The sequence below is a fragment of the Mobula birostris genome, chromosome 8 (genome assembly GCF_030028105.1).
Source record: "Mobula birostris isolate sMobBir1 chromosome 8, sMobBir1.hap1, whole genome shotgun sequence".
Classification (NCBI taxonomy): Eukaryota; Metazoa; Chordata; class Chondrichthyes; order Myliobatiformes; family Myliobatidae; genus Mobula; species Mobula birostris.
In genome coordinates this window covers 98165386-98192322 of record NC_092377.1, presented here as the reverse complement: position 1 = coordinate 98192322, position 26937 = coordinate 98165386, and the positions used below count along the sequence as shown (strand labels likewise).

Here is a 26937-nt window from a genome sequence, read left to right as displayed (position 1 = left end):
GGTAATAATTGTTTCGAAACCTGGTGGCGAGACCTGCGACTATTGTACCTTCTTCCTGATGGCCGCAGTGAGAAGAGAGTGTGACCTGTGTGGTGGGGTCTCTGATGATGGATGCTGCTTTTCTACCATAATGCTCTGTGTAGATGTGCACAATGATGGGGACGGCAGTATCCACTACTTTTTTGGATTTTATGTTCGAGGGCATTGGTGTTTCCATACCAGGCTGTAATGCAGCCAATTAATATACTCTCCACCATGCATTTATAAAAGTTTGTCAAAGTTCTAGATGTCATGCCAAATCTTTGCAAACTCTTAAGGAAGTAGAGGCGCTGTTGTGCATCCTTCATAATTGCACTTATGCACTGGGTTCAGGACAGGTCCTCCGAAATGATAACACCAAGGAATTAAAGTTGCTGACCCTCTCCACCTCTGATCCTCAGATGCCGATTGGCTCCTGGGCCTCTGGTTTCCTCCTCCTGAAGTCAATAATCAGTTCCTTGGTCTTGCTGACATTGAGTAAGTGGTTGTTTTGGGACCATTCAGCCAGATTTCAGTCTCCACTTCCTGATTATAATAATCTCCTGCCACTTGAATCAACAGTCAGGTCAGAGACAAGGACGTAGAGACAAGGATGTAGAATAGTTGAGGTCAGGCCTCCTTTATGTGCTCCAGCAACATGGACATGTGACAAAGATCACCCAGAGTCTAGGCCTCCACTCCATGCCTGAAGGCCTGAGGCATGGATGGGTGAAGAAATACATCTGTGGATGTCGGGCTGTCCCAGATCAGTGTATCCTGGGATCAGATGCGTATGTGAGCAGGAGGCACGAGAAGGCATAAGGGCCTGTTAGTTAGCCACTCCAGAGTTCGAGCCTGGAGTCTGGGGTCCCGTCATCTGCTAATCCGAGGATTGATACCTAAGGTCGAAGCCCGAAGGTCTATCAGAGGGTATGGAAGTCAGGGCCTAACGGCCAAAGCCTGAACACTGGAGATGGGAGACTGGAGGCCTGCCCTGGAATGGGAGGACTGTCTCTGTGTGTGTGGAAGGTGGAAGGGAGAAAAGGGACTTGTTTTACTCTAGTTTTTTTGCTTACTCTGTTCTGTGTTGGTCTGTTGAGCTTTGTGGGCATGCTACATCAACACCAGAATATGTGTCAACACTTGTGGGTCCTCAGAACAGTCTTAGGTGTGTTAGTTGTTATGCAAATCACACATTTCACTGTATTTTTCCATGTACTGGTGATAAATGAATCTGAATCTACTGCTGTCCTTCCACTTTGACATGGATCAATCCTCCGACACATCCCTACACATATTTCAGACTCCTCTACTCTGTTCACAGGAGGTACCTTCTTGCTTCTCCGTAACCTCAAGTGGCAGCTTCCCTATATCACCACAGTCAAATACATTTCCCAGTCTCCAACCCTCGGCCCAATTTAAATGGCAGTCCTCAGTGTTTCTCCACCCAACCTTGATGTACTTAACCTATTTCCACTCAACCAATTCTCCCCTCTCCAACTCATAGTGACAGTCCTCAGTCTTCCTCCCCATCTCAATCTCAATGATGAGAAGATAGCAAATAAGATTACACTGCTAATGAAGGAGGTAAGGTAAGGAGAAATACAAAGGTGCAAATTTCCAAGTCGAAGTCCAGATAAAAAAATGAGCAGTCCATGGACAGGTATTGACTGGATCAATATAATTTAATACAAACTTCAGATCTGACTGCAGTACCTGTCCAAAACCTATTTTTGATGTCACTTCTTTTGCCATGATTTCACATCAAATATTTATGTTATAATTCTCCTTGAAATGGATTGACCAGCAAGGCAATGTATACAAATGTAAGAATGTTCTAATGTGCAAATTAATTTTTGAGCATAAGGTGACCCTTTAAATGACATTGGAACCTATCTCCAAGATTTGCTGGTGGACTGAAGAATTAGCATGTCAGGTGCTGGGTTTGACTATTATCTGAAAGTGTTTATTATGAAGCTGACTTCTGTCAATAGCACTGCAGGCCACTTTGTCAGGTGGGCTCCAAGCATCTTGTGAGTAGTATTCCAAATTATAATTTTCCTCCTGAAAATTAATGCTGAGAATCATACAACAATCAACTGTACAGTAACCTACAACTAAAAGTGAACACATTACAAGCTGTAAACACGAAGAATTTTACAGATGCTGGAAATTCAAGCAACACACATCAAAGTTGCTGGTGAATGCAACAGGCCAGGCAGCATCTCTAGGAGGAGGTACAGTCGACGTTTCGGGCCGAGACCCTTCGTCAGGACTAACTGAAGGAAGAGCTAGTAAGAGATTTGAAAGTGGGAGGGGGAGGGGGAGGGGGAGATCCAAAATGATAGGAGAAGACAGGAGGGGGAGGGATGGAGCCAAGAGCTGGACAGGTGATTGGCAAAAGGGATATGAGAGGATCATGGGACAGGAGGCCCAGGGAGAAAGACAGGGTGGGGGGGAATCCAGAGGATGGGCAAGGGGTATAGTCAGAGGGACAGAGGGAGAAAAAGGAGAGTGAGAGAAAGAATGTGTGTATATAAATAACGGATGGGGTACGAGGGGGAGGTGGGGCATTAGCGGAAGTTAGAGAAGTCAATGTTCATGCCATCAGGTTGGAGGCTACCCAGATGGAATATAAGGTGTTGTTCCTCCAACCTGAGTGTGGCTTCATCCTTACAGTAGAGGAGGCCATGGATAGACATATCAGAATGGGAATGGGATGTGGAATTAAAATGTGTGGCCACTGGGAGATCCTGCTTTCTCTGGTGGACAGAGCGTAGGTGTTCAGCGAAACGATCTCCCAGTCTGCGTCGGGTCTCGCGAATATGTAGAAGGCCACATCGGGAGCACCGGACCATTACAAGCTGGGGGCTTTCAGTTTTTAATTTAAACATTAAAATTGAAAAGCATCTTGAAAGAGGAAATATATAACCTAAAAATGAGATAATTATGTGCATGCAAAACAGAAATTCAAAGTAGTGAAAACTGAATTAGACATCAATTGATGTCAACACTGACATCTGTAGGTGACAATGCTGAAGAATTTCCATCTATTTTCAATGCATATGCCAATAGCAGTATTTAAAATCGAGAATTTTGTTTTAATCATTGGCTCCGTTTGGAGGAAAATAAATTCAATGCATAGTGCAGTATATGAAGATCAATGAGAGAAACAGAGAAACAATGACAGAAATTATAAGCTTTGGGCTAATTGGGATGGGTGGCTGTCTGGAGAAGAAGTTTGCACTTAATTTGTTTTAGATGTAAGTGCAAAGCAAAAGACAGAAAAGAGTAAACCCTGCAAAAATATTATTAAAGGAATCCGTAAAGGGTATATTTCCTTAGAAATAAACAAGGTATTGAATAAATTGCCTGAAGTCAGTACAATTTTTTGAAATATTGTGTCACAAGGAGATGCATGTCATCAATGGGTAAATTTAGATTCTGCTGCGAATCTACAAAATACAATCAAGGCATAACTTCACACATTTATAATGAAATAATACTTAGATGCATAGCTTATTGCCTTCCTTCACTGTTGCTGTTAATTTATGAACAAACAATCATTAAGCACCGAAGAATGGTAACAGACCCATCACATTAGTGTTGCAACTTTGAAAAGGGCATCCAATTATTCACTACTCTTTCCCCACAACCTTACAAACTTCCCCTTTACAAGCTATGCCTATAATTTCCAACTGATACTATCACTGAATCTGTTGCCACCATCTTCCTGATCACAGGAACTGGATTCACAATAGAAATGTCATTACCCTTCTGGTTCTTTGGCCAATTATTTTAAATCTTTTTACTGTAGTCACTAAGCCCCTGCTATTTGAAACCATCTCTGCATTTACCAAAGCTTTTCATCATCAACAAAGCCCATAAGTAAATATCATACTTACACAGTGTCAGTACAGGTTATACAGGGGACATTTTGCCTGTTGGGAGTAATTAAGTTCAAAATCACTGAAGTGTCACTCTCAGAGGTTGGATGCTTTCCACATTTGAAATAAAACTCCTGCAAAAGGTAAACACAGATTATAGGGCAAATTCCAATGAATATGCATATTTATCTTATTTGCTAACAGTTCAGTGATTGGAATCCATCAGTCATTTCAAAGTTTCCATCTGTGTATTATCAATTACCCTAATTTGATAAGAATACATTGTAATGTTTGTCTTAAAAATGTCAGAATGATGGAGCACACACACTGTATGTGATACCTCATGCAAGACAGTGAACAGCTGATCTACACAGGTTATTTTCATTACATTTCTCCCTTCTCTGCTTCCTCTTTTACTCTAAAATACATACTTCTGTTTAAATGTTGGTTGTGATAAAACATTTACAAATACATCAACAAATCAAGAATATCACTGGTAAAAAGCTCCTCTGTTCTTCAGGTGGATGTTTGAAAGCCAAGGACGGTACCATTATCATGGAAAAAGATGAGATTATGAACAGATGGACTGAGTATATTCAGGAATTGTTTGAAGATGATCGAGGCGAAAAACCAGAAATTAAGTAAAACATTGAAGGTCCAAGTATTTTAAAATCTGAAGTTCGTATGCAATAAATAAGATGAAGAAAGGAAAGGCCTGATGAACTAGTAATAGAACAAATTATCACCCTTGAAGATTATGGAATTGAAAAACTTACTGATTTAATCAATGACATTTATGAGACTGGAATAATACCAGAAGAGATGAGAAAATCAGTATTTATCATTCTTCCTAAGAAAGCTGGAACAATAGAATGTGGATTACATAGGACCATAAGTTTAATGAGTCATATCACCAAGTTACTTCTAAGAATTTTGATGACAAGAGCTAAAAGTAAGATAAAGGCTGAAATAGGTAAAGAACAATGTGGTTTTGTGAAAGACAAAGGTACAAGAAACACAATATTGATGTTAAGGATACTATCAGAACGAGCTATTCAAGTGCAAAAAGATTTGTTTGTTTTATCGACTACACAAAAGCATTTGATAAAGTGAAGCACAATAAGTTATTTGAAATATTACAGAAAACTCTAGATCTAGATTTGAAAGACCTCTGCCTAATCAGAAATCTGTACTGGGAACAAACTGCCGCTGTAAGAATAGATGGAGAAGTGAGTCAGTTTACGAAAATCATGAGAGGCGTTAGACAAGGGTGTGTTTTCTCCCTTGATTTATTTAATGTGCACAGTGAAACAATATTACAAAAAATAAGAGACATCTTGGGAATCAAAGTTGGCGGTGAAAACATCAATAATTTCAGTTATGCAGATGACACTGTGTTAATTGCAAGTACGGAGGAAGAACTACAATATTTAATTGATATAATTGTTGAAGAAAGTGCAAAAATGTGTCTATCTATTAATTGCAAAAAGACAGAATGTATGGTGATATCCAAAAACAAGGAGAATCCTATTTACAGGCTGAGAATAAACGGGGAAGACATAAAACAAGCACAGAATGTTTGCTACTTCGGAAGCTGGGTGACATCAGATGGCAGGTGTGACATGGACATCAGAAGAAGAATAGGGATGGCAAAAGACATCTTTACGAGAATGAAGAGTATACTGACCAATATTAAACTAGGCATGACAACCCTCCTCAGAGCACTGAAATGTTACGTTTATCCAGTTATGTTATATGGCTGAGAATGTTGGACAATATCTAGCAACATGAGGAAACAAATTGAAGCAGCAGAGATGTGGTTTTTGAGGAGGATGCAAAGAATATCATGGATGAAACAAATATCTAATGAGGATGTCATGAACAGAGCAAATACCTAAAGAGAAATAATGTATGAGATCATGAAAAGGCAATGTAACTTCATTGGACATGTGATTAGGAAAGAGGAGTTAGAATGCACGGTAATTATGGGAAAGATTGAAGGGAAGAAAGCAAAAGGAAGGCAAAGACAAATGATGATGGAGACAGCAGCCAGAGAACTGGAAATGAGTACCAATGAATTGATCCACTTGACCTGAAACAGGAGTGTATGGGCCATGGCAGTCAAAGCTCAAACTGGGCACGGCACCTGATGATGATGTGATAAAACAACTGCTGGCAGCCAAAAACATTATGGAATAACTGCTGAAGGGGCCTGAATTTTGTTCGTATGAGACTGTCTGTCAGGTGACCTTGGCATGCAGATCATTGGTCCCTGAAACCAGGAGCAGTCACAACAAGGTCCACTCTTTATCATTTGGTCTCCAATAGTGAGTGTGGCTAAAATAGGAACTTTGGACATGATGGCAAGGGGAGTCACTCAATGGCACAGTGGATCAATTCAACATTACACTCCAATGTACAAAATGAAAAATGATTTGTTAGAGATGGAATTAATATGTATAGCCTTCATGCGTGTATAGGGTGTACCGTTGTTCCCAGACTGTTAATGTGTTAAAGTTGTGATGAACAATTATATTCTGTGAACAACTGGAATATTTTCCTGGAACATATATGAATACCGTCAACCAGGGTGATAAAGGTAAAGTTAAAACAAAAGATCCACTGGAGTTTAAGATAAAAAGTATGCCTAGACTTGGTATGTCAATTCCTCTGCACATTACCACAAGAAACTGCAGAGAGTTGTGGACACAACTCAGCACATCACAGGAACCAGCCCACACTCTCTCTACGGACTCTGTCTCATACTTCTCACTACCTCAGTAAAGCAGCCAGCATAATCAAAGGCACCACCAACCCACCCAAGACATTATCTCTTCTCCCTTCAGGCAGATGACACAAAAGCCTGAAAGCATATATCACCAAGCTCAAGGACAGCTTCAAATCTACTGTAATCAGATTCTCAAATGGACCTCTTATATGATAAGATGGGGTCTTGGCCTCACAACCTATCTCGTTATGATCTTGGACTTTGTTTAGTTGCACTGCACTTTTTCGTTGCTTTACACTTTGCATTATTATTGTTTTATCTAATTCTAGCTCAATGCACTGTGTAATGATTACATCTGTATGAACAGTATATAAGACAAGCTTTTCACTAAATCTTGGTACGTGACAAAAATAAACTAAAACCAATACTTCTTGGCAATAACATGTGTCTCTGTTCAAATTAATTTCTTTGGATCATCTGAACAGCATAGGGAAAAATACATGCTATCAGCAATCCGGTGTTTACTTCTGTCTTAACAGTATGATGATCCCTTTCACTTGGATTGTTAATAATATACAATTTGATCAGGCATAAAGTGGAACTCATCAGTGTAAACCTTCTGAAGGAGAATTGAAAATGACAGCTGTTAGAACCAGTTAGATCAGCTGGAGGATAGGGTTGTGATTTGATTCAATCAATCAAGTGTTACTGTTTGTTTCTATTGGCTTCCTCTAAAACTTAGATTCAGTCCAAGATGAATTAATACTTTCTGTGAGCTCCCATAATGGTTGTGTTTATTTAATGCTGGGTAAAATAAAAGCAAGAGAAAGAGAGAGAGAGAGAGAGAGAGAGAGAGAGAGAGAGAGAGAGAATGATTTATATATATAAAACAGCTTTGGATCTTATTCTCCTGAAAAGAAATCACAGCTTAAACCATATTAATCTGAAAACTCAAGCTGACCTTCCTCAATTTGGTTGAATTATCTGACAAGCAATCTTTGTGGTTTCAAAAATATCAGCCCACTGTTAACTATCATAAACCAGATGAGGATAATGTCAGAAATGCCTGAACCTGGAGAATAAGAACATTTCCATAGAAAGTCATCAGGCTGAAAGGTCCATCACACATAGTCATAGTCATAGTCATACTTTATTGATCCCGGGGGAAATTGGTTTTCGTTACAATTGCACCATAAATAATATGGGGAGAGTGCAATATGTGTTGGTTGGGGGCTGACAACAGATGGCTCATGTGGGGGATGGGCAGGGGTCACAATGTCAAATCAGTTAAAGAACAGGTTAAGTTCGTTGGCCCTGTCCACACTGCCTTCAGCTCCTCTGTTGCTAGTTTGCCAAAACCCAGTGATGGTCCTCATCCCCCTCCAGACCTCTCTCATGTTGTTCTGCTGGAGTTTCCACTCAAGCTTCCTCCTGTACCTGAACATATTTGATATTCTGAGATTTTCTATTCTTATTTAATATTAAAGAAGCAGCAATATTTGAGTTTTTGAGTATTAAGTAAAAGTGCCTGGGTTTACGTGCTCAAAATAAGGGTTGTGAACAATGTGTTGATTTTTTTTAAATGCACTGAGATTCCCATCTACAGGAATTTACAACATTTTGTCCTCAAATATGATTGCAGATTTCATTGGATGGCCCATTACTTCTGCATCCGACTCTGACTTGAGCTCAAGATTTTTGCCCTTCCGAAATATTCCATGGTGGAGAACCTCAGCACAGAGATTGTTTTATTAAAGCAATATGCCATATTCAAGGACTTATCAGAGGACCTGAATAGATACATGGACTTTATAAAGGCAAGTGTGGATGAGTGTATCTCTATAAAACCTTTCAGAGACTTCTCCAAACATAAGAGATCTGAAATGTGCTGAGGTCTAGGTCAGTGGCATTCAGGACCAACAATCCAGGAAAGTGCAAGAGGTCCGGATACGACCTCTGTAAAGTCACCTCACTTGTAAGTGGCAACTCCAGAACAAACCTGAATCACAGAAGGATGCTTGATAGATGTGACAGAGCGTGAATGCCATCTGCTCCACCCAGTCAGCTCAGATTGGCAACAACATCTCCTCCACAACCACCATCAGCATAGGTGCACCACAAGGCTGGGTGCTTAGTCCCCTGTTCTCTTCCCTGTATACTGACACACACTACTTGCTTTATACCTATGATTGGGTGATGACATACAGCTTTAATGTTGTATTTAAGTTCACTGGTGACACCACTGTTGTTGGCCAGATCAAAGATGGCGAAGAATTGGCATATAGGAGGTAGACTGAAAATCTAGTTGAGTGGTGCCACAACAACCTCTCAGTCAACATCAGCAAAACTAAAGTGTTGATTATGGACTACAGGAGGAAGAAGCTGGAGGCCGGTCATCATTAGGGGATTGGAGGTGGAGAGAGTCAGTAACTTTAAATTCCTTAGTGTTATCATATCAAAGGATCTGTCCTAGAATCTGTGCCATCACAAAGAAGGCTAACAGTGCCTCTACTTCCTTAGAAACTTGCTTAGGTTAGGTAAGTCATCTAAAACTATCACAAACTTCAATAAACACACAGTGGAGAGTATCCTGACTGGTTGCATCATGACCTGGAATGGTTCACCAATGCCCAGGGACAGAAAGGTCTACAGAAAGTTATGGATACCATTCACTCCATTGTAGGCAAAGCTCTCTTCACCACTGAACACATTTACACGGAACTTTGCCACAAGAAAGCAGCATCCATCATCAAGTACTCCTATCATCCAGGCCATGCTCTCTGCTCACCACTAACAATGGGCAGGAGGTGGGTTTCACACCACCATGTTCATGAAAAGTTACTACCCTACCACCATCAGGGTCCTGAACTGGCATGGATAACTTCACTCTCAGAACTCTGAAATGATTCCACAACCTACAGACTCACTTCCAAGGACTATACAATTTATGTTCTCAGAATTATATACTGACAACAGTAAAGAACAAAAACTTATCTAAAAATAGTTGGGATTTCCTTCATTTATTTAGGACACTATGCCACTGAATTGGGATAGGAGACTGCTGCTGAACAATCTCTAACTGGCGTCAGTCACATGAACTTGTGTGGCTGTTAAACACTAAACATGCTTGGAGCGAATAGTTTTTAAATAGCATCAGTTGCATGAGTTTATGATCAAACAGCAATGATTTTTGTCACTGATGGTTGGTGAGAAATAAGCAGTGAGACAAGTCAGAACCATTTTGTTCGCTGCCATTTCAAGCATTCAAGCTTGGAGATATGAGAAACAGCCGGAAGTGAACATTAATTGATTTCACAACATAAGCAAGTTAGGAACTATGAAGAATTTGAAGTTATCGACAATTATCTTAAATGTTACAATGAAAATGAATATTTGGAAGGTGCTACAGTTTCTAACCAGCGTCAGTCATGTGTACTTGTATGGCCATTATACACTACACTGGGATTAGAGCGAATAGTTTTTAAATAGCCTCAGTGGTCTATGCTTGTGTTACATTATTCATCTGGGCTGACCAAGGCCAAATTAAAAAGTGGTGATTTTTGACACTATTTCATGCAGGAAGGTAATAAAGGTATCCATTGGGTGTCTGAGCTGATTTTGTTTATTTAGAGTCGATCAAAAGAACACAACATCATATGCTGTATGAATTCCTCCGTCAATAACAACCAGGAACTAATACACAGTTTCTTAATACCGTAGTAATTTTGGTAGTGTTCTAACTTGTTCTGTTTTTCATTTAAATGCATAATTTATTGCTCAATTAAACTATGTCTATGAAACTTCAGTTGATTAGGGCAGCCACTTAATTGGGTAAAATGTACTGGTCCCGATGTGTCCCAATTAATCAAAATCCACTCTATATTTGTACAGATATAGATATACAAATTGAGTACCCCTTATTTGAAATTCCAAAATCCAAAAACCTCCAAAATCAGGATTATTCTTGAGCACTGTCATGACATCAGAAATGGAGAATCCCACAAGGTGCTGGGAAAGTTCTCATGTGACGTGCAGGTCTCAGCGCACCGCAGATAATCCTGAGAAGTGACCTCACATAGGTAGTAAACAAAAGTTAGTAAAAAATAGAAAAACATTGCATAAAATGAAAAATGAAGATCCCATGTGTATTGAAAGAGTGGATTTGTCAGTGTCTGAGTGAACATACAGTATGCTGCTTAATTATATGTTGATCATGAAAAATGCAAAGATCTATTACAATGAACTGAAAATTGAAGGTAAATTAGAAATGAAAATGAGGAATTGACGTATTCTGTGTATGATAGAGACATGGTTCACTCAGGACATGCTGGAACCTCGGACTTCAACTACTGCACAGAGTCTTGTCATCTTCAGAAATTTTCGGATGACTCTACCATAGTTGGATGCATCAGCAAGGGAGATGAGGCTGAGTACAGGGCTACGGTAGGACACTTTGTCACATGGTGTGAGCAGAATTATCTGCAGCTTAATGTGAAAAAGACTAAGGGGCTGGTGGTAGACCTGAGGAGAGCTAAGGTACTGGTGACACCTGTTTCCAACCAGGGGGTCAGTGTGGACATGGTGGAGGATTACAAATACCTGGGGATACGAATTGACAATAAACTGGACTGGTCAAAGAACACTGAGGATATCTACAAGAAGGGCCAGAGCCGTCTCTATTTCCTGAAGAGACTGAGGTCCTTTAACATCTGCCAGACGATGCTGAGGATGTTCTACGAGTCTGTGGTGGCCAGTGCTATCATGTTTGCTGTTGTGTGCTGGGGCAGCAGGCTGAGGGTGGCAGACACCAACAGAGTCAACAAACTCATTCGTAAGGCCAGTGATGTTGTGGGGATGGAACTGGACTCTCTCACGGTGGTGTCTGAACAGAGGATGTTGTCTAAGTTGCATGCCATCTTGGTCAATGTCTCCCATCCACTACATAATGTACTGGGTGGGCACAGGAGTACATTCAGCCAGAGACTCATCCCACCGAGATGCAGCACTGAGCGTCATAGGAAGTCATTCCTGCCTGTGGCCATCAAACTTTACAACTTCTCCCTTGGAGGGTCAGACACCCTGAGCCAATAGGCTGGTCCTGGACTTATTTCATAATTTACATATTACTATTTAACTATTTATGGTTCTATTACTATTTATTATTTATGGAGCAACTGTAACAAAAACCAATTTCCCCCAGGATTAATAAAGTATGACTATGACTATGACTAATCCTCAGTAAAATCCAAGGGCTTTTCAATACACAGGATGGACTAGACTGTTGATTTGGATAAGGCAAAAGTGGGGGTCTGTGTTTCACTGTAAACACCTTGTGCAGCCGCCTTATTACACTCTTGTTTCCGTGACCTGGAACATCTGATGATTAAGTGCCAACCATTCTACTTACCAAGAGAATTCTCCTCCGTGATCCTGACCGCAGTTTGCAAACCAACAAAATCAGATGTTAAACAAGCACTTGATATGTTGAATGCCATGATTAGCAAACAAGAGGTTTGTCTTGTCAGGCTTGTTTGAAGAAAACTCTGCCCAATTATCACCTGCAGCACTAGGGGTTCCAACACATTCATTCACTGTTACACCACAAATAGGAATACCTACCGTTCCTTGCCTAGACTGCCTTTCAGAAAATCTAATCACTTATCTGTCCTCCTCATAACTGCATACAGGCAGACACTAAAGACCAGGATCCAGAGATAAGGACAAAAAACAGGTGGTCGTGGGATGCTGAGGAGTGCCTGTGGAATCACTTCAAATCGGGCCATGCTCAAGTACTCAAAAGAGGATCTGAACAAATAAACCATGATTGTCACAGACTTCATAAAAACAATGGTAGACAAGTGTGTACCCAAAAAATCATTCTGAGTCTTCTTTAACCCGAAGCCCCGGACGAACCATGAGATTGGTATTCTGCTAGGGGCCAGATCAGTGGCATTCAGGTCTGGCGACCGAGTTAAATACAAAAGGTCCAGGAAAAATCTCAGGAAGTTATCTCAAGGGCAAAGTGACAATTCCAGACCAAACTTGAATCGCTGAAGGATGCTCGAAAGCTGTGGCAGGGCTTGTGTGCTATCACCTCTTACAAAGTGAAACCAAGTGACATAGGCGACAAGAAGAAGTTGATGATTATTGGCTTTTGGAGGAGGAATCCGGAGGTCCATGGGTCAATTCCCATCCGATCAGAGGTGGAGGAGGTAAGTAATTTTGAATTCCTTGGTGTTATCATTTCTAAGGATCTGTCCTGGGTCCAGCACGTAAGTGTCATTACAAAGAAAGCAGGGCCACCCTTCTACTTTCTTAGAAGTTTGCTAAGAATACGCTTGTCATCTAAAACTTCGACAAGCTTCAATAAATGTGTGATGGAGAGTAGATTCACTGGTTGCATCACAATATGGTATGGAAACACCAATATACTTGTCTGAAAAAGCCTACAACAAGTAGTGGATACAGCCTAGTCCATCACAGGTAAAACCCTCCCCACCATTGAGCACATCTGCATGCAGCACTGTTGCAAGAAAGGAGCATCCATCATCAAGGACCCTCACCACCCAGAACATGCTCTCTTCTCACTGCTGCCATCAGGAAGAAGATACAGCAGCCTCAGGACTCACACCACCAGGTTCAGTTACAGTTATTACCCCTCAACCATCAGGCTCTTGAACCAGAGGGGATAACTTCACTCAACCCATCACTGAACTGTTCCCACAACCTATGGAAACACTTTCATGGACTCCTCATCTCAGTTTCTCATTATTTATTGCTTATTGATTTCTTATTATTAGTTATTTTTTCTTTCTTTTTGTATTTGCACAAATTGTATTTTTTTGCACATTGGTTGTCTGCCCTGTTGCATGTGGCCTACCATTAATTCTATTGTGTTTCTTGTATTTACTGTGATTGCCTGCAAGAAAATAAATCTTGGGGTTGTATATGGTGTCATATATGTACTTTGATAATAAATTTACTTTGAACTTTGCAATTGTAAGCATTCAGCAGGCTAGTTGCAGAAATAAAGAAAAGGCACGGCATTAATTTTTTAAAGATTTGTGGTGATAAAGCATCGGCTGATCACAAAGTGCAGAGAAATTTGTTGATGTTTTCTATGAAAGTCTAACACACTGAACAGCAGCATCAGTACATATGTGTGATGAGCAAATGTAAGACAGAGACTGCCTGCCAGTAGCACATGAATTTAGAGCCTGAAAAGACAGTGATCCAAAATTACTTTATATCCCTAAACACAAAAAAATCCGAAATCGGGAACACTTCTGACACCAAGCACTTCAGATAAGGGGTATTTAACCTCATCCATTTTCCCTCTCAAATCCATTCTCCTGACTTCTCCCTGTGATTTTTCATGCTCTGACTAATCAAGAGCCTATCAACCTCTGCCTTAAATATACCCAGTGACTTGACATCCACAGCTGCATGTGGCAACAAATTCCACAGATTCACCACCCTCTGGCTACAGAAATTTTTCCTCATTTCTGTTCTAAATAGAGGTACCTCTATTCTGAGACTGTGCCCTGTGATACTAGACTCCCGACTATAGGAAACATTCACTCTATCTATCCCTTTTAACGTTCAATAGGTTTCAATGAGACTCCTTCTAGTTCTTCAAAATTCCAGTGAGTACAGGGCCAGAGCCATCAAACACTTCTCATATGATAATTCTTTCATTCCTGGAATCATTCTCATAAACTTCCTTTGAACCCTCTCGAATGTCAACATATCCTTTGTTCGATAAAAGGCCTAAAACTGCTCACATTACTCCAAATGAGGTTTTACCAGCGCTTTATAAAGCCTCAGCATTACATCCTTGCTTTTATATTCTAGTCCTCTTGAAATGAATGCTAACATTGTATTTGCCTTCCTCACCACCAAATTAGCCTGCAAGTTAACCTTAAGGGAATCCTACTTGAGGACTCCCAAGTCCTTTCGCACTTAGGATTTTTGAATTTTCTACCCATTTAGAGAATAGTCTGTGCTTTTGTTCTGTGTACCAAAGTGCATGACCATACACTTCTTGACACTGTATTCCATCTGCTGCCTCTTTGCCCATTCTCTTAATCAGTGTAAATTCTTCTGCAACCTCCCAGCTTCCTCAACACTACCTCCCCCTCCACCTATCTTCGTATTATCTGCAATCTTAGCCACAGAGCCTTCATGCAAATCATTGACATGTAACAGCAAAAGAATAGGTCCCAACTCCAACCCCTGCGGAACACCGCTAGTCACTGGCAGCCAACCAGAAAAGGCTCCCCTTATTCCCACTGTTTGCCTCCTGCCAGTCAGCCAATCTTTGATCCATGCTAGTACCTTTCCTGTAATACCATGGGCTCTTATTTTGTTAAGTAGCCTCGCGTGTCACACCTTGTCAAAGGCCTTCTGAAAATCCAAGACGGCTCCTTTGACATCTCAGCCTGCTCCTCTGACATCCCAGTCAGCTCCTCCGACACACCAGCCGCGTCCTCCAACCCGCTGGCCAGCTCCTTCTCCGACCCGCCGGCTGACTCCTCTGAAACACTGACTGGCTACTCCAATCAACGAGCAGCTCGCTGATGTGGTAGACCTACTGTACCTGAAGCTCCTGGAGTCCAGTATAGTCTTGCAATCACAGAATGCACAATGAACAAAGTAAAAAGCACCTCTGGTTGGGTCCTGAGAGGTTTCTGCATCCGAACGTGCTGCCATCTTACGAGTTCATGGATGCTTGTACTGAGGAACTCTGAAATGCAGGCAAATTCCCCTATTGGATCAATCTGTTATTTTGATGTGAAGGAAAAGCTAAGTTGCTATGGAATTTGTTCTCGTTTAGTAAGGGGGTTATGGGTTATGTGGAGAAGGCAGGAGAATCAGATTGAGAAAAAAAAAGTTAATGGGAGTGAGGTTTTGATTGCTGGAAAACAATGGACAAAGCCCCAACACTCCAATGAGAATTTCAAGAAGGCATTGGAAGAGGTGAAAATCACCAACGCATCATGAATGGCACATATTTTTGCCAGGGTATCCTGATTATTGCAAGATTCACTCAGGTTCCACCAACACGCACAGCTAACAACACATAATGTACTAGAGAAATTACCTGGGGAACTCGGCAAGTCAGGTAGCATTTATGGAGGGAAATGTTCAATTGGCATTTCGGGTTGAGACCTTTCATCTGAACTGAAAGAAAGATGTGAGACAGTATAGAGAGGTGGAGGGAAAGGATGGAGTTAGAACTGACAAGTGACAGGTGGACCAGGTGAGGGGAGGGTGATCAGCAGTTGAAGGAGCAGGTAGAATTGGGAATCATATCGACAGCTGAAAGGTGAGAGCTGAAAGTGACAAAGGGCTGAAGAAGATGGAATCTAACAGGAGAGGAAGGTGGAGCATGAAATTAAGGAACGGAGGTAGGGAGGAGAACCAGTGGGGGAATATTTGGGTGATAGACACATTCTGAATGGACTTTTAATGTCCATTCCCCTCAATAGATGCTGCCTGGCCTGCTGAGTTCCCCCAGAGCTCTGTGTATATTGCTCTAGATACCAGCATCTGCCATTTTGTTTTCTCTCTTAAAAACATATTATACCTTCTTCTTATCTCACAAATGCCACAAACACAAAGGAGCTTGTAAAAGATCAACTATCCCTTTCAAATTCCCTTCCTGTCTGCCATGAATGTGCCTTCTCATTTGCCATCAAGAATATTTTAAAAAAATATGCTGTAAGTCTGGGATAAGAGCAGAGAAATTTAGAAAATTCTCAAGTCAGTCATCTATGGAAGGGAGAAACCAAATTAATGCTTTTGATTGAAAATCCTTTCAAATAACTCAGAAAAAGAGAAAACAAGACAGTTTTAATTTGCAAAGAGGCTGGGGAGGAATGGATAGAACAAGATAAATACTTCTGATATGCAACACGCACAAAATTCTGGAGGAACTCAGCAGCTCAGACAGCATCTATAGAAATGAACAAACCAGTCAACGTCTCAGGGCAAGACCCTTCTTTGGGACTGGAAAGGAAGAGGGAAGACACAAGAATAAAAAGGTGGGGGGAGGGAAGGAGACTAGTTAGAAGGTGATTGGTGAAGCCAGAAGGGTGGGAAAGATAAAGAGCTGGAGAAGAAGGAATCTGATGGAAGGTGAGAGTGGACTATAGGGGAAAGGAAAGGAAGAGGGGAGCCAGGAAGAAGAAATCTGTATTCACGGCCTCAGGTTGGATGCTGTCCAGACGGAATATAAGGTGTTATTCCTCCACCCTGAGGATGGCCTCATCTCGGCACAAGAAGAGGCCGTGGACCTTGTAATATGGTGAGACCAGGGCATTACTCAATAATCAAGATCATCCAAGATGGAAAAGAAGTGCAGCAAATTATATCAATATCCTCTCAGAGAAGAACAGAAGCACATTCATAGAGTGATAGTTTCAATACCCATGTATACCCTTGTACAACTATGAACCTAATCTTCCTTTTCCTCATACTTTTATCTGATGCAACTCTTATGCCCTAGAAAGAGGTCATTTGGTTATTTATTTGGAGAGACAGTGTGGAATAGGCCCTCCTGGCCTTTTGAACCATGCCACCCTGCAACCACCGACAGCTCCAATTTAACTCCAGCCTGATCATGGGACAATTTACACTGACCAATTACCCAACCTGGTACATCCTTGGACTGTGGCAGGAAGCCGGTGGACCTGGAGAAAATATAAGCATTTCAGAGGGAGGGTGGACAAAGACTCCTTACAGAGGATGCTGGGATGAACTCCGAACTCCGACGTCCTGAGCTGTAATAGAGACACGCTAACCATTACCCTACCATGGTGCCCTCTCATACTACTCAATAGTTCGAGCTCATAGGACTAGATGTTTCAATCCCTTTGATAAGCAGATCATAACTTGGGTTGTAGCATAGAGATCTTGAGGTGGGGCTTGGTGGGTGGCAGATGCTTCCCAGGGGTCATCAGATGGGCACTTCCCTTCTTCGATGTTTCATCAGTTTAAGCCCACTACATCTCCAGAGAGCTCAACAGTGCAACCTGGCATCCCAGGTGCACTCCTCCTTCACATTGGCCACGCATGGGTCATTTTAGGGTCTAGTTGCTGTCACTCCTCTTCATCCATGACCAGTAACTGGCTGCTTTGCTTGGCTACCCCCAAGAGTTCATTTATAGCTTGCCGCTGGTTCTCTTTGGATTATACCTTTGGAATTTGGGAGCCCGTAATTATAATTGGAGTAAAGCAGAACTGGTTTGAGATGAGTTCCTTACTTTCATGTTCTCGGTCATCCTCATCCCTCTCAGGGTGTTGCTGCACTTCACTGCTCACTTCGTGACAACAGGATCAGCAATCTGAGAAACTCCCAAATCTACTTCCACCAAAGAGTCCAATTATTTACTACAGTTCTGGAGAAAGGCAAAGGTTATTCTGAAGCTAGGCAAAGACTTCTTAAGGTCAGGTAAAGACATCTTGGATCCAAACAGCATATGGCAAATTTCCTGACTTTAGCACCTCCAACTTTTTTTATGAGCTCAATTTCTTAAATTAATTCTCATTTCTTTGAGGGACACAAAACTTCTGTTAACATGTTGACATCAAGCAAGTGAGCCACACACCATCCAGTGACACAATACATTGCAGATTTCTTTCTCTAAAATCTGATGTTACGTACCCCGTAACTGGGTTGCCAAACCAGCAGAAATGGACCACTTAGTTGGAGTCTGGATTACTGGAACTAAGAAAGTTTTATTAAAGAAATAAGCAACACAGTACTCTAATCATAAGGATATAAATGCAACAGGTTAGCAATGATAAAACACACATGTACACAGAACTAGAATAATAGGATCAATCAAGCTCTATCGCAGTTTAGGGGTAAAATGATCAGTCTCAAGTGACACAGAGCTCAGTTCAATTTAGTTCAGTTCGCAGTAATCGCTGTTGTGCCGTTGGGGAGGGAGAAAGAGCGAATGAATATGCAAATCGGATTCCAAACAGACCTTCGATATTCCTCGCAGTTAGCTTTCGGGCGAGCCCTTCGTAATGTCTTCTGAGGTCACCGACTGTGACCCCTCCATTCCAGATACGATCATTCTTCTGTGGTGAACCCGGCACCCAGGCAAGGGCGGACACACACACCGGGTTCCCGCCGACTGTACCTTTCCACCCTGTGCGTCTATGGCTGGTCCCGCGACAGACCTCCAAAACTCCCACCAACTTGTGGGGGCACACCGCTTCCAGGGTCTCATTATCTCATGGTGTCGTGGTGTGTCTGTTACCTTAGCGAACCTGTCCCTTTTATCCCCCTGCTGGGGTATCGCCTGTCCATCAAACTTAAAACAGTTCAGGTTCAAAGCAACCGGTCTTGACAATACTCGGAACTGTGTCTCCTTTTCGTTAATCTCTCTCGTCCCTCATTAACATTTCTGAATGTTCCCCCATTGCCCTCTTATCGGCATCAATCTTCTGATAATTTGGTCTGTTGTCACACCCCTATCCTTCAAGGATTTTTACCGGGGTAAAAATTATAGTCATGAATACACTATTAGATACACACAGATATACATATTTATCAGCTATTTGGCTAATACAGAGAATTTTAAGTTGCCAACACCTTGACAGACAGTCAGCAATCGCATTTTCCGTTCCTTTTATATGTGTTATTTTAATAACCCTCTAAAACCAGGCTCCAACTTAGCAAACTTCATGGCGGCCGAAAACACTAACGAGCTGTGATCAGTGTAACTTCTCAGTGGTTTTCGTCCTGGACACAGATAACAAGGGTTGTCCCATACCAACTTAGCATTCTTTGGCAAGAGCTTAGTAAGAGGGTGGGTAATATCCGCAAAGTTCTTGCAAAACTTCCTATAGTACCCCCCCGATCTCCAAGAACCTTCTCAGGGCTCTCTTGTCTGTCGGAGTTGGGATGTCGGAGATAGCCCGCACCTTAACTTGCATCGGTGCCAGCTGCTCCTGTCTTACCACAAATCCCAGATAAGTGACTTTTCTGTGGCTGAATTCACTTTTTGTGAGGTTCACTGTCAGGCTGGCTTTAGACAGCCGTTTAAACAGTGCCACAATGTGCTCTTCCCATGTGTCACTCCAGACCACTACATCGCCAATATACACTTCTGTGTTCTTTAGCCCTTTTGTCACTGAATTAATCATTCTATAGGGATGTTGCTCACTAGGCTGACCTGATGTGACAACAACTCCATGTCCCAGCTCTTTGCATCGCCTCGGGACATCTGGACCCACGTGTGCATGCCGTTTAATTAGCTCTCTTAAGGTTTTTGTTTTATAGGTTATGGTGAGAAGGCGGGGCAGTGGGACTAAATAGGATAAAATGGATCAGCTCATGATAAAATGGCAGAGCAGACTCGATGGGCCGAATGGCCTACTTCTGCTTCTTTGTCTTATGGTCTTATGGTCTTAATGGGTCACTTTGTTCAGGGATTAAGGGAGAGAACTCATCAGCAAAGTTGGTCAACACAATAGAGTTCTCCCATCTGGTCAGCACACACTTATCTTTTCAAAATGGGTTCCCCTTATCAGGTGGCACCCTAGCCTCATTAATTTTCATGATATCACCAGCTAGATCTGTTTTCTGATTGTGGTGAACTTTTAACATGTTAATAGCCTCTAACTGTGTTAACTCACGTCTACAATAGTCAATAACATCCTTCCTCCTGTGTAGCCAGTAAAATTCTTTCATGATTCCGCCGACTGTTTTCCTCCCCCCAAAATGTCCACCGAGGGGTACCTTGTGGGCCAGGTTAAGAATCTCATCCCCATAAATTTTTGGCACCACCCCCCATTCCCCATCTGCGGGCACGGTACTTGGTCTCCCTTTCTTCCTTAGCACTCCTTCCTCCACACAATAGCCTACTGGCTCCCTTTTTAATTCTGCTTCAGAGAGAGCTGTCTCTGCCGAAACCCGCAGCTCCTCGTCTCACTCCTGCACCTGTACAAATTTCTTCCTGGCTAATGCTAAGTCTGCCTCAGCTCCCTCACTTCCTCCTGTTCCACTACGCTCCTTCTTTTCACTTTCTACCTCCCCCTGGTACAAGGCTGGTAAAAACGTCTCAGCCAATTCTATATTTACTTTGGCAGCCTTTCTAGACATACGCCGAGTCACTGCGCAAACGGGATGAATCTGTGAGTCCATGGGTGGGGCCTCAATGCTGGCAGGCTGGCTTGTCAATTTTACTGCTGAGAACACATTTCTGCCGGTGAGGTCATTACCGAGTAAGACTTCCACGTCTTTCATCGGTAGTTCGGGCCTCACCCCGATCGTGACTAGTCCAGAGACCAAGTCGCTTTTTAGGTGTATCTGGTGCAAAGGTACTGCCTCAGTCCCTTTCCCAATGCCTTTTATGACCCTGACTTTCCCAGTCTCGGTCTCTGAACTAAAGTCTAACACACTCTTTAATATCAATGACTGACACGCTCCCGTGTCTCTCCAGATCCGTACTGGAACTGGGTTTAACCCCTCCTTCACCGACACCAATCCGGTCGAGATAAACCTCTTGCACCCTTCCTGAACTTTGTCAGACCTCTTCTCTCCTAGCGGTTTGCTTACCAGCTCAATACAGCCAGTCGGAACCGCTGCCTTTCCTTTTCCCGTCTCCTTCTTTGGGGCAAAGCACCTGGACGCAAAGTGTCCAGCTTTCCCACAATTATAACATACGACCCCAAGAGACTTCCTACCAAACTGCTCCCGTCTACCTTATCCTTCTCACTAGTCCCCGGCTTACTTTCTGACTTTTCTGGCGGACTCTCCTCATCGTCTTGACTACCCTTCTGGTAGCCTTTACTTGGGGCAAACTTGGTTTTATGTGTCAATGCGTACTCATCCGCTAACTTAGCAGTTGCGGCTAAAGTGTCTGCCTCTTTCTCATCTAGGTAGGGTCTCATGCCGTCAGGGACACAACCTTTAAACTGCTCAATCAGGATTAGCTGTAGCAGTCTGTCATAATCCCCATTTATCCCCTTCGAGGCGCACCAATGCTCACAAAATGTCTGCAGCTCACGGGCAAACTCTAAGCACGTGCGGTCCCACTGCTTCCTCGCATTCCGGAACCTCTGCCGGTATGCCTCCGGGACCAACTCATAAATGCTGAGGATGGCCTCTTTCACCACCTCACACCTCTGGGCATCTTCTGCGGACAAGCCGAGTAAGCTTGTTGGGCTTTTCCATTAAGTACACTCTGAAGAAAAACAGCCCACTTATCCCTCGGCCAGTCCTGACTTGCAGCAACTTTTTCGAAATGGAGAAAGTACCGATCCACATCGGTATCGTCAAATGGGAGAACCAGCCTAACCTCCTGGGTTGCCCTGAACCCTCCACCTTGGTTCGGCATGGGACCCTGCGCTGCCATCATCTTTAACCTCTCCAGCTCAATTTCCCTTTCCCTCTGTTTCTCCAACTGCCTCTCTTCTCGCTCCAACTGTTTGTCCCTCTCTTCTCGCTCCAACTGCCTCCCTCTCTCTCTCTGTCTCCTGCCGTTCTAACTGTTTCTCTCCCTCTTCATGTTCTAGCTGTCTTACCCGGAACTCGTGCTCGAGTTTCAATTTTTCAGTCTGCACCTGTACTGCGTCTCCACCAGGTTTCCCAATAGATATCACCTCCAGCTCCCCTTGGGGAAACACACTTTTAGGTACATAGTGCTCTATGATAGCTCTGTGCATCTCCTCTCTCCTCATTGTCGACTTCCCCTTAACAAGCTTCAACCGTTTGGCCACAGCTGCCAATTCCGCTTTCCTGGCATCCTCTAATGCCTCCAAGGTCAGCGCCTTTAGAAATTCCTCAACCTCCATTTCTGCTGTTTGCCTTTTCTTTCTTTCGGGAATCTTAACCCAATCAATTTACCCCGTCCCAAATTTAGCGTTCAAAATCGCGGACGAGAACCCCACTTATGTTACGTACCCCGTAACTGGGTTGCCAAACCAGCAGAAATGGACTACTTATTTGGAGTCTGGATTACTGGAACTAAGAAAGTTTTATTAAAGAAATCAGCAACACAGTACTCTAATCATAAGGATATAAATGCAACAGGTTAGCAATGATAAAACACACATGTACACAGAACTAGGATAATAGGATCAATCAAGCTCTATCGCAGTCTAGGGGTAAAATGATCAGTCTCAAGTGACACAGAGCTCAGTTCAATTTAGTTCAGTTCACGGTAATCGCTGTTGTGCCGTTGGGGAGGGAGAAAGAGCGAATGAATATGCAAATTGGATTCCAAACAGACCTTCGATATTCCTCGCAGTTAGCTTTCGGGTGAGCCCTTCGTAATGTCTTCTGAGGTCACCGATTGTGACCCCTCCGTTCCAGATACGATCGTTCTTCTGCGGTGAACCCGGCACCCAGGCAAGGGCGGACACACACACCGGGTTCCCGCCGACTGTACCTTTCCACCCTGTGCGTCTATGGCTGGTCCCGCGACAGACCTCCAAAACTCCCACCAACTTGTGGGGGCACACCGCTTCCAGGGTCTCGTTACCTCGTGGTGCCGTGGTGTGTCTGTTACCTTAGCGAACCTGTCCCTTTTATCCCCCTGCTGGGGTATTGCCTGTCCATCAAACTTCAAACAGTTCAGGTTCAAAGCAACCGGTCTTGACAATACTCGGAACTGTGTCTCCTTTTCGTTAATCTCTCTCGTCCCCCATTAACATTTCTGAATTTTCCCCCACTGTCCTCTTATCGGCATCAATCTTCTGATAACTTGGTCTGTTGTCACACTGATCACTGGTCTTACTTTTAGCATCCCTTCAGCAGTAGATGACTCTGTCAATCATCAGTCACTGCCTTGGAAGAGCCGCACCTTGTCAGGAGACTATCGTTTGATCCATTTGATTCAAGCGCCATTTTTTTATACCAATGCCAATGTTGTTTGAACAAAATGGCCAACCCCACAGAAATGTATAAGACCCCTGCTCTTTAACTTCTAATTGAACTGGTAGTCAATCTGTCCCAACACATATGCTGACAACCTGGAAATAGTGGCACAAGGAGAGGATATCCCCTCTGCAGAGGAAGAGCACATACACTAGCCAGACTGACTGCTATCCTAACAACCAACTTAAACTATTCCACACAAATCACAGCTCAGTCATGCAAATATAAGGCTAAACATGAACTGGAACTGCGCCTGTCTCATTCACTGCATTATCCAATTTACCCTGGAGTAATGGAAACAAAACACTCAGCAGGTCAGGAAGAATTTCTGGAAAAAGAAACAGCATTAACCTTTCAGGTAGAAGATTCCTCATCAGAAATCCAATTCTGGGTCGGATGAGGAGTATTTTATTTTAATTTTAAGGTTCCAGCATCTGCATTTTCGGATTTTTACTTAACTTGAATTTGCACTGTTATAGATCTGTTCAGATCACTAAGTGCCCTGCTGCTTTTAGAATAATGTCATTTTGCTGCTACTTATACACTTCTCCTCCAATCATGACCTCGGTGTTGCTGAGTGGGGCACAAATTCTGGTCAGGACACTGTGCATTTTATATTTTGAAATGCCGTTTTACTATCGTGATAATACATTTGTTGCTACCCAGGGTAACTCACAAAATTGAATATTATGATATTAATGTAACATGGCTAATTATATTTGTTATCATAAAAAGCTTGCAAAGTTTTATCGAAAACAGGAAAAGAAAGGAACACTCGAGAATGAGAGTGTATTCTGAACCGTTGCTCTTAGTACAGGCACTAAATGCATTCAAAGTTGCAGGAAATGGATTGGGATATAGTTAAAACTAACTATCCAGTCAAATTCTCTCCAGAGTATAAACAAAATGATTTTTTGATTGACCTTCTAAATAAGAGTTCAGAAACCTCAATAGTTAGTTAAATGAATTCAAAATATTGCTTTCATAACCTTTGTAATGCAGAAGCTTCATCTAACCTCTCATTCATCAGAATATTCCAGTGGGCTTTCGATGTAAACTGATTGAGTAAACATGCCATCAGTTCTAGGATCATTTAATTTAAATGGGTCTTGAAAACCCTCGACACTAAATTTTACTCAGGCATGAGTGCCCTTGTTTATTCCAATTATGTATCCACTAAACAGTAATTAGATTAAGTCAGTGGAAAGTGCACAGGAATAAAGATTCACAACAGCACTGTTCATTTAATCAACTTTGCAAGAGTATCAGGATTTCAAACTGTAAATAAGTCTACATGCACAAAGGATAAACGGAATGTGAAAAATTTACTCCTTCCACTATTTAAAATCTGCGTGGCAGGGTGGAGATCGTCCCTACCAAAGGAGAAGGAGCTTCTTCCCTCCGCTAGCCTGCTAGTCACCCTTGGGCAAGGTGCAGCACCTGCATAGCCCCCTGATCTGACTCATGTGAAGCCATGGGAGCAGGTGGCATATGTTTGTATGAGCAGCTGGTGCACGTCACAAGTCCTGGTTATGTGACCATTGGCTGGGGTCACCCATTTTATAAAGACACTGCCCAGAAGAAGGCAATGGCAAACCACTTCTGCAGGAAAATTTGCCGAGAACAATCATGGTCATGGGAAGACCATGATCGCCTATGTCATACGACACAGCACATAACAAGTGTATTACTTAACATGAGTCTTAACACAATCAAATTAATCAATAAAGGAGGAATTCTGAGAACAAAAAGTTTAAACATTATGAACCCAGACCGATTAAAAACACACTCAGACAGTTTGTTGGGAAATTATGCAAGCCCATGTGAATTGGGAAACATATTGGTGAATTGGTGTGGCATGGCAGCATATTGGCTAGTGTAATGCTACTACAACACCAGCAACCTGGGTTCAATTCTGTCAGTCTATAAGGAGTGTGCACGTTCTCCCTGTGACTGCGTAGGCTTTCTCCAGGTGCTCTGGTTTCCTCCCACATTCCAAAGACGTAGGTTAATATGTTAATTGGTTACATGGTGTAACTGGGCAGTAAGGGCTGATTGGACCAGAAGGGCTTGCTGTGGTGTTGTATCTCTACCACCCAGCATCTGGCACAGAATGAACCCACGTTACTCTCATCTCACCCCTTTGCTCTCTTCTCTAGCTAGCTTTTCCAGCCCACAGACATCCTTCACTGGCATTTATTTGCCTTTTCATATTCTCTGTCAAAGTAAAGGAAAAGAAAACATTGCCTGGCTTAGGCTAAGTTCACATGTAAGTTCTGCAACAGAGATCCTCTCAAAACTTCGAAAACCCATTTTTACCAAGGACCAGTGCATCTCCAAGATCAATTCTTTTTTCAACCAATGATCAAGAAACAGCAAGTTAGTATACAATGGAATGTTTAAACAGCTGGCAAATCACTGTTTTCTTCTTGCCACTGGCTCAATAGCTGATGCCATTTCATTAGCTCTTCACTGAGTCGTGGAACTTCTGGACAGTAAAGGTGCATGCATCAGGATGCTCTTCACTGAATACAGCTTGGCATTTAATATGATCATCCTCTCAAAATTAATCAATAATCTTCAAGACTTAGGCCTGAATATCTCTTTGTGCAAATGGATCCTCAATTTCCTTACTTGCAGACCCCAGTCAGTTCGGATTGACAACATCCCTCCCTCTGCCAACATCATTTACACTGTCATAGACAGATTACAAACCCAGCTCCCGAGTGCCCTCATTACCATCTCGGGTGACTTCAACCATGTTACCATGGCTAGAACACTGCCCAACTTCACGCAGTATGTGAGCTGTACAAGGAGAGGGGAGAGGACTCTGGATTTGATGTACGCTAACGTTAAGGATGCATACAGCTCCTCTCCCCTCCCCCCACTGGGAAGGTCAGAGCACAACCTGATGCATCTAAAACCCTGCTACGTGCCTCTGGTGAAGAGTAAACCTGCAACCTCGAGGACAGTGAGAAAATGGTCGGAGGAGGCTTATGAGGCGCTCCAGGGTTGTTTTGAGGTGACAGACTGGCAGGCACTCTGTGAGCCACATGGAGAGGATATTGATGGGCTCACTGAGTGCATCACTGATTCCATCAACTTCTGTGTGGACTGCAATGTCCTGACAAGAACTGTCCTTTGTTATTCAAATAACAAGCCATGGATGACAAAGGACATTAAGGACATCCTGAACGCTAAAAAGAGGGTGTTTAGAAATGGAAACAGGGAGGAGCTGAGGGCAATACAGAGGGACCTGAAAGCCAGGATCAGGGCGGCTAAAGACAGGTACAGGAGGAAGCTTGAGTGGAAACTCCAGCAGAACAACATGAGAGAGGTCTGGAGGGGGATGAGGACCTTCACTGGGTTCCGGCAAACTAGCAACAGAGGAGCTGAAGGCAGTG

At 42.6% G+C, this 26937-nt stretch overlaps 1 protein-coding gene across 7 annotated transcripts in view; it reads right to left on the bottom strand.

The window, feature by feature from the left end:
- The window catches only part of prkn (parkin RBR E3 ubiquitin protein ligase), a 1184373-nt gene that overhangs the window by 582499 nt on the left and 574937 nt on the right, over positions 1–26937 (bottom strand). For all 7 annotated transcript variants that reach the window (XM_072265746.1, XM_072265747.1, XM_072265749.1 and 4 more), the window contains one exon: positions 3924–4039. In XM_072265746.1, coding sequence (XP_072121847.1) covers positions 3924–4039 — 116 coding nt within the window. The remainder of the gene's footprint in view (positions 1–3923; positions 4040–26937) is intronic.